This window comes from Sabethes cyaneus, chromosome 3 (genome assembly GCF_943734655.1).
Source record: "Sabethes cyaneus chromosome 3, idSabCyanKW18_F2, whole genome shotgun sequence".
Taxonomy (NCBI): domain Eukaryota; kingdom Metazoa; phylum Arthropoda; class Insecta; order Diptera; family Culicidae; genus Sabethes; species Sabethes cyaneus.
In genome coordinates, this window is record NC_071355.1 from 163,600,765 (window position 1) to 163,610,135 (window position 9,371).

At 44.3% G+C, this 9,371-nt stretch overlaps 1 protein-coding gene across 1 annotated transcript; it reads left to right on the forward strand.

Moving 5' to 3' along the window:
- Positions 1-2,225: 2,225 nt before the first annotated feature.
- LOC128740351 (uncharacterized) lies at positions 2,226-7,547 on the forward strand. Its single transcript, XM_053835890.1, has one exon. The coding sequence runs from the start codon at positions 2,226-2,228 to the stop codon at positions 7,545-7,547; it is 5,322 nt and encodes a 1,773-aa protein (XP_053691865.1).
- The last annotated feature ends 1,824 nt before the right edge of the window (positions 7,548-9,371 follow it).

A 9,371-nucleotide genomic window follows, 5' to 3' on the forward strand; every position in this document is an offset into this window, starting at 1 on the left:
CAGCTCAAACTCAAACAATATTCCTAAATGCGTCTCCACTTGATCCAACCATCGGACGCCATGACCTGGTCCGAAAAGTCAAATACTGACGTTCCTAAAACGTCGCAAAATGTTATAAATAAATCTTTATATTTCCCACATGTCGCTCTACAACCACACGGTAGTTTATCTGTATGTGCTTCTCACAAATGCAGTGCTACCCAAACATCAACCATCCTTCAATGTATTTCTACCCTACGGTGGTTTATCCGTATGTGCTACCCACACACATACATCGCTATGTGCTCCTCCAATGTCTACATTGACATGAACCCTATACGGTGGCTTATCCGTATGTGCTTCCCACAATGATCAGTCATGTGGTCCCCACATGCCTTACCCGTATGTGCTACCCACATACACCGGCCATGTGCTTCCCACATGCCTTATCTGTATGTGCTACCCACATACACCGGCCATGTGCTACCCACATGCCTTACCTGTATGTGCTACCCACATACACCGGTCATGTGCTCCCCACATGCCTTATCAGTATATGCTACCCACATACACCGGCCATGTGCTCTGCTCCCCACATGCCTTATCTGTATGTGCTACCTACATACACCGGCCATGTGCTACCCACATGCCTTACCTGTATGTGTTACCCACATACACCGGTCATGTGCTCCCCACATGCCTTATCAGTATGTGCTACCCACATACACCGGCCATGTGCTCTGCTCCCCACATGCCTTATCTGTATGTGCTACCCACATACACCGGCCATGTCTAAACGTACTACTCACATAAACTATTCCATTATCAGTTCTTGCACCATCTAATTTAGGTATCTGATGACTTGATATATGCTGCCCATATATCACACCACTCAAAAATTAGACACTACACAGGATTACATCATTTACATTCGGACAATCCCTACACCTCAACATCACACGGCAACAATCTAAACCGTTTTTATTTTTGGCAAGGTCCAACCTAGGTTCGCGTTAGTTCCAATCAAGCGGCTGTCAAAACTTTCGTTTCTTTTTCCACTCCAGCTGAACTTAGTTTCGCTCTGGGATGCACTCGACGACGTTTGTTTACTCTTCCGAAAATGCCTGTTCATTCGGTGGTTGGACTGGCACCAACCCATCATGTCAAAAAAAAAAAAAAAAAACAAAAACACTACAAGTGCACTCCATCCCCAACAGGCAAGCAAGCCGCAGCCTGAACAATGGTTGTCGAAAGAACAAAAAAAAATATCAATATAAACTTCAACTGAAGCTGAAATCAAACACGAAGTGCGTCGCAGCAGACCACTTCGAACAGAAACTAAGCTTTCCTATACGAAAGCAAAAGCTCGCACTGATCCGTATCAGTAATTCACATTCCATGTTGAATTACTTGACCTGTTTTCACTGAACTTACCCATTTTTATTCTCGTCGCCATTTGTACCGATCTGATCCCTCGCGTGTCTATCCGTAAACTGCCGATTCTCTGCTCGGCTGTCAAGCGCTCTTTCTCTCTCGATAACCATCACATAAGAGATACACCGCACCTAATCCAATGTATTGTATCTAACGGTGCAAGGTGTGTTATATCTCGCAGATGACTCCAGTACAACATCCTCTGAAGACGTCCTGGGAAGTAGCAGATGTATATACAGTCCACTCCACTGGCTTAGTGTTGCTGCAGCAGGCTTGCGGACCAAATCGTCCTTTTAAGGACAAGAAAGGTTTATTTTCTCCATCCTGTTATCCGCCGGTGCCTATGCAGAACACAAATGCAGCCCCCCACTGGTTGAGTGCTAGCTGTCGATGGACTTGCGGACCAAACCCGTCCTTTTCAGGATTAGAAAGAAGAGTAAATTGTTATCCGCAAGTGCTTGAACAGAACACTCGTTTTCCTGACGGCTCCTAGCTTGAGCGGCAACGTTCCTGTTCGGTCTTGTCAAGACATGTTGCTTATGCCGCAACAAGGCTAGGAAGCGATTTTGTTTCATCCCCCGTGAGCCTGGCACGGCTCCGACATGGTCCTTCGAGCCGGATAGAAGGGACCGTTTGCGCGCTACTAAAAACGGAGTATGATGAGGATGTGGAGGGAAGGCTAGTAGCAAAAGTTGATAGTGATTAGTGAAAACCGAAAAGTTAAACAAATTTGTGTGAATCGAACAATTTAAATTAGACATTTGAGTGGAAAGTAAAGAAGAAAGTGCATAGTGAAAGGTTAATTCGCCATAATGTCTGTCTCCCGTACACCCAAGAGGTCCAACACGGACAGCGATGAGCTGCAGCTGCTCATTCACCAGCGCGGCCAGATAAAAGGCAAAGTGACAAAAATTAACAACAATTTGGAAAACGCGGAAGATGATCCGTCGTTAATTAGTGTATCGCTACTAAAAGTGTACGGCAAGAAATTGGAAACACATTATGCCGAGTACACAGTAGTCCATCGTGAAGTGATGGAAAAAATCCCACCAACTAGAATAGAAGAACAAGACGAAAAGCTGGATGAGTTTGATGTTCTTCATACCGAAGCGCTCGATCGGCTAGAGCGTCTAGTGGAGAGTTTTGCCAAACCTGTTCCTACGGTTGCTCTCACTAGTGGTGCTGCCCCGGTGATCGTGCAAAATCATCCTTTGCGACCACCGGTACCTTCTTTCGACGGTCGAGTGGAAAATTGGCCGAAATTCAAGGCCATGTTTGAGGATCTTGTGATGAAAAGTGGCGATTCAGATGCCGTCAAACTGCATTACCTTGACAAAGCTCTGGTAGGTGATGCGGCCGGCTTAATTAACGCCAAGATGATACAAGATAACAACTTCAGCCAAGTTTGGAAACAGTTAAAAGAGCAGTTTGAGAACAAACGTGTCATTGTGGATACACACGTTGAAGGTTTGATCCAGCTGAAACCGATGGCGAAAGGCAACTTCAAGGACCTGTTGGAGTTAACAAAGTCATGTGAACGGCATGTTGCAGCGTTGCAGTACCAGGGTCTGGCAGTGGATGAATTGTCTGGTGTTATCATTACGAAGCTGCTAATCTCCCGTTTGGACGATCGCACTCTACAGCTGTGGGAACGGAACCAAGCCCATGGTGAGTTACCAAAGTATGACGATACGTTGCTGTTTTTAAAAGGTGAGTGCCAAATTCTTGAGCGTTTTCAAAATTCTCGTCATCCTGTGGCGGCGAAGGAGCCTTCTTCTAAGCCAATGAAGCCTGTGAATCAAAAGGTCCATACTGTCACGTCCTCTAATTCTGAAAGTCAATGTAAGATTTGTGGTGAAATGCATCGTCATTTTGAGTGCCCCGTTTTTGCCAAGATGCATGTTTCAGACCGCAAAACCAAAGTAAAGCAATTAAGAATTTGTTTTAATTGCCTCCGACCGGGCCACTGTGCCAAAGATTGTTCTTCCAAGCGTACTTGTTCGAAATGTCAAAGACGACACCATACCCTCCTTCACGAAGATTTCCAAGCAAAACCCTCCGAGACGGAAACCCTTTCTGAAAAGGAATCTTGTAGTATCGTCGCCGAAGCTAGTGCAAGTCCCAATGTTTTTCCTTCAACAAGCGCCACGCCATGTTCCTGCAATCATTCACATACTGTAAAAACCGCGATGCTGTTAACTGCCGTTGTGAGCCTCGAGAGTGCCGATAGTCAATCAATTCCTTGTCGAGTGATGTTAGATAGCGGCTCTCAAGTCTCCTTTCTGTCTGAAGCGATTGCCAACCGATTGATGATTTCCCGTGAGCCGGTGTACGTGCCTATTACCGGAATTGGTGGAGCGAAGATTTATGCAAGGGAAAAGCTAACAGTAAAAATCTACTCTCGGTGTTCCAATTTTTCTACTGATGTGGAATGCCTTGTGGTACCAAAAGTAACCAGTATTATTCCTTCCGTTAAGATAGATGTTTCGTCGTGGCCAATTCCCGCTGGATTGCAGTTGGCAGATCCCACCTTCCATGTGCCTAGTAAAATCGACATGTTGATCGGTGCTTCGAAGTTTTTCACACTGTTGAAATCCGGTCAAATTTTTCTTGATGATGGTCTTCCCGAGCTCCATGAAACTCATCTGGGTTGGGTTTTCTCTGGCGAATTCCACACAGAAACCTCCAATGCTGTTTTAGCTCACACTGCATCACTAGGTACTCTTAATGATACAATTAGTCGTTTTTGGGAAGTTGAGGATATTTCGCTGCCTACAAAGGAGAAAGATGAATTAGATACGTGTGAGGAAATTTTTCGATCTACCCATCGGCGTACGTCAACCGGACGATACATAGTCACGCTCCCTTTCCATGAAGATATTTCCATGCTGCAGGACAACCGATCTGTCGCTCTTCGCCGTTTTCTGATGCTTGAAAGACGATTCAAAAGGGATTCTACCTTGAAAAAACTTTATTCAGAGTTTATTGCTGAGTACGAGGCATTAGGTCATTGTCAAGAAGTAGATGAAGCCAATGATGATCCTTCTCAAGGGCGTTATTATTTGCCTCACCATGCAGTACTGCGACCAACCAGTTCGACAACGAAGTTAAGGGTAGTGTTTAATGCTTCAGCCAAGCCCTATCAAGCAGCCAAGTCTTTAAATGAGGTCCTTCATGTCGGTGGTGTTGTTCAAAGCGATATATTCAGTATCCTTCTCCGATTTCGCTTACATGTCGTCGTGTTTACCGCTGACATAGCCAAAATGTATCGGCAGGTATTAGTTGCTGCATGTCATACTCCATTCCAAAGGATTTTTTGGCGCACGGAATCCAACCAGCGATTACGAGTTTTGGAGCTGCAGACTGTGACGTACGGGACAGCTTCAGCCCCCTTTCTTGCCACCAGAAGCCTGGTCCAGTTGTGCAACGATGAGGGTGATCGATTTCCGCTTGCGTCCAAAATTATCTTAGAAGATTGTTATGTCGACGATATCCTTTCTGGATCCACGAGCGTCGAAGAAGCCGTAGAAGCACAGCGTCAGTTGCAAGAGATGCTTCAGCTTGGTGGATTTCCCATCCACAAGTGGAGTTCAAATTGTTCGAAATTGCTGAGCCAAGTCCCTGAAGAAAATAGGGAGAAATTAGTACGACTGGATTGTCCAACCAACAGCGAAGTAATCAAAACCCTGGGACTCACCTGGAGTCCACAATCAGATGAATTTCTTTTCGTTACGAAGACCTCGGCCGACCCACATGAATTATTCACCAAGAGAAAGGTATTTTCGGAAATTGGAAGGTTGTTCGATCCGTTGGGTTTAGTCTCTCCCATCGTAGTAGTGGCAAAGATTCTTATGCAAAAATTGTGGACCGCTGGCCTATCCTGGGATAAGAATCTTGAAGGAGAACTGCTTGTTTCCTGGTTGAAGTTTCGAGATACTCTGCCACAAATGAATGAAATGACGGTCCCTCGACGTGTTATTTTTCCCAACTTCGTTACTATGGAGATCCATCGATTTTCGGATGCCTCGATTGCTGCGTGCGGAGCGGTTTTATATGTTCGAAGTATTTTTTCCGATGGAAGCGCCGCATTGCGACTGTTATGTAGTAAATCGAAAGTCGCCCCAATAGCAGAATTAAGTATTCCTCGCAAAGAGTTGTTAGCAGCTCGCCTGTTATCCAGACTGATGGTGAAGGTAATCGATACCATAAAGGTAAATTTCGACGACGTTGTTCTCTGGTCTGATAGCCAGATTGTGCTAGCTTGGTTACGCAAACCATTACCAACCCTCCAAGTGTTTGTTCGCAACCGAGTGACTGAGATTATCAATGAAACACAGAATTACACTTGGAAATATGTTCCGACTAAGGAAAATCCCGCGGATATTGTGTCAAGAGGATCGTTGCCTAAAGCCTTACTATCCAATGATTTGTGGTGGAAGGGTCCTCTTTTTTTGCAATCAATAAACTACGAAATTGAATCTCCTGATCCGATATCGGATGATGAATTGCCTGAGATGAAAACGACTGCCTTTATTTCTGCAGTCACCTATAATGTTGATGATCTTCCCGTTTTCGCCAAATTTAGCTCCTTTCGTAAACTGCAAAGGGTAATCGCATATGTTCTACGTTTCATCTCTAATTGCAAAATTAAGAATTGTAATCTCCGCAATCTGAAACGTCACCTCACTGTTTCTGAATTCCGAGAATCGATGATTGTGATCATCAAGGTGGTGCAGCATGAAATCTTAGGAGACGAAATTAGCCGTATTGAAAACAACGAACCGTGTAAAAGAATTGGTTCGCTGAACCCAGTGTACCAGGACGGACTGCTCAGAGTAGGTGGTAGACTAAAAAAATCGTCTATATCAATCATGGCCAAACATCCATACATTTTGCCGAGGCACCCGATTGTCGATCTGTTAATACGCGCTTACCATATTGAAAACTTACACGTTGGACCATCGAGTCTACTAGTAATAATTCGAGGACGGTATTGGTTACTGGAAGGTAGATCTGCTGTAAGGAAAATCACCAGGAGTTGCGTCACCTGTTTTCGTGCCAAACCAACAAAGGCAAGCCAACAAATGGGGAATTTGCCATCTTGTCGCGTGACACCTGCATTTCCATTTGAAGTGACTGGAGTGGATTACGCAGGCCCCATATATGTCAAGAAAGGCCAACGGAAGTCGATTTTAGAGAAGGCATATATTGCCGTATTCGTGTGCATGGTTACTCGAGCTGTGCACTTGGAACTAGTGTCGAACATGACCACCGATGCATTTATTGGTGCATTGCACAGATTTATCAGCAGAAGAGGGCAGCCCCGTGAAATACACTCAGATAATGGTTCCAATTTTCAGGGTGCTAAAGCGGAACTGAACGAGCTGTACAGAATGTTTCGATCTCAATATAGTGTCGATAAAATTGAGGGTTTTTGTCAACCAAAGGAGATAGCTTGGTATTTTATTCCTCCTGAGGCTCCGAACTTTGGTGGTCTTTGGGAGGCGGCCGTAAAGAGTGCTAAATATCACTTGAAGCGAACTTTGAAAGATACTCATTTGACTTTCGAGGAATACGTGACAGTTTTGACACAGGTTGAGGCTATATTGAATTCCCGACCACTTTATGCTACGTCACCTGATGCTGACGCCCCCGAGGTATGTACACCTGGACACATTTTACTTGGACGAGCGATTACCGCCATCCCGGAACCAAGTTACCAGAATGTTCCTGTCAACCGTCTTGATCGTTGGCAGTTTGTACAAAGACTACGAGACGAATTTTGGAAGAAATGGAAAAATAACTACTTGCAAACTTTACAACAACGAACCAAGGACCAAATAAGGAAGAATAATCTACAGCCAGGAATGATAGTGCTTCTGGAAGACCAAAATTTGCCACCAATGAGCTGGAAATTGGGAAGGATTATGCGGACATATCCAGGTTCCGATGGACTGGTTCGTACAGTCGACGTCATGGTGGGTAACACTGTTTACAAGCGACCAGTATCAAGGATTGCAGTGCTTCCCATCGAGGATAATATTCAACTATTCGAGAATTGTTCCGAGAATGCTTCTCAGCCCGGGGGAGAATGTTCACGCGCAAGCGCGAATCACCACAGGCACCAACAATAACAACAACAGCATCAAGACATCGAACCACCGCTGCGAAATTAGCCACACCTTTTTTTCGCGTTCTGCCATTTCACATGTTACGTACGAGGCGAGCAGCAGCAGCAGCAGCAGGGAAGAAGAAGATTTTTACGCTATATAACCAGTCCGCGCACTAGCGCGGCATTCAGTATTTTTCCACATTTCAATCTGTTAACATCAAGAAGAATAAATGGAGTAGTTTTTAGAGTAAACTAGTGCTTCCTTCACATCCTCTGAAGACGTCCTGGGAAGTAGCAGATGTATATACAGTCCACTCCACTGGCTTAGTGTTGCTGCAGCAGGCTTGCGGACCAAATCGTCCTTTTAAGGACAAGAAAGGTTTATTTTCTCCATCCTGTTATCCGCCGGTGCCTATGCAGAACACAAATGCAGCCCCCCACTGGTTGAGTGCTAGCTGTCGATGGACTTGCGGACCAAACCCGTCCTTTTCAGGATTAGAAAGAAGAGTAAATTGTTATCCGCAAGTGCTTGAACAGAACACTCGTTTTCCTGACGGCTCCTAGCTTGAGCGGCAACGTTCCTGTTCGGTCTTGTCAAGACATGTTGCTTATGCCGCAACAAGGCTAGGAAGCGATTTTGTTTCATCCCCCGTGAGCCTGGCACGGCTCCGACAGGCACTTCAACCCGTAGTCCTTTTTCGTCGCGGGTATTTTCAGCCCATTAAGCGATTGCATCTATTTTTGCGGCCTATGGTCTAGTTCTAGTGGAAGAACAGGTTGTTTTGACGTTCTATGAATAAAAAATAGTAGATTACTTACAGTTTTGAGAAAATAGTTATAACATATTAAAATTGTATGTTGGAAAAGTATTTTAATTGGCAAAGAAAAGGCAAATAGGCTAAATTTAGAAACCTGCTGAAAATACCCTTTCGTACCCGTGTATATACATGGATGCAATCGAGCAAAAACAAAGGGTGGTCGCTCACTTTTCCATAACGTTTCACTTTCAGGACATCAAATTGGTCTAGGATCAATGTTCAAACGACTAAATCGATTGAAGAGAAGGGGTATTTTCACACTTTAACGAAATTGTTCGCTTTCAAGACATCACATCTGCCTAGCTTAAATCGAAAAGAAAAATCTCTGATGTATCCTTTAAAATGCTTCCGATAAGCGAGCAATACAACGTCTTGAGGCAATAAACGTCGGTGAATCCAGAAGCATGACGTGCCACAAAATCAAGAACTGTGTTAGCTTTGGCAGTCATTTGGTTTATGTGCTCATTACGCCTCACCTTCGAGTCGATTGTAACACCTAGATCGCGGATAGAGATGACACATTCCAGACTCATTTTGTACTGATGGAGAGAAACATTATCACAGCGACTGTAGGAAAATACCTTGCATTTTTAGCAGTGCTAAGACGTATATCGTCGTCACCGCACTAAATGAGTAATTGGTTGATATCAGCTTGTAATGCAACGTAGTCGATAGGAGTGGCAACCACATGAACATTTTTTAGATCGCCGGCAAAAGAAAGTTTCGATGATGAAAGCAACTTCAACAAGTCGTTAGTATAGATATTAAAGATAAGAGGCTCAAGTACATTGCCTTGGGGCGCACCAGACGACATCCAAATTATGCTGGAGTGCAGGGAATTCACTTTAACGAAGGCTCTGCGGTAAGACAAGTGACAAGAATGAACGGGAAAATCGACATATTCGTAAAAGTTAAAAGATTATACAAATTTGAAAAAGGAATGATAACCTCAAATATAAAAGCAGGAGTTGAAGTTGTGGTATAGAACATCAGGAAAAACAATTCACGGATACTTTCCATCTCGATCA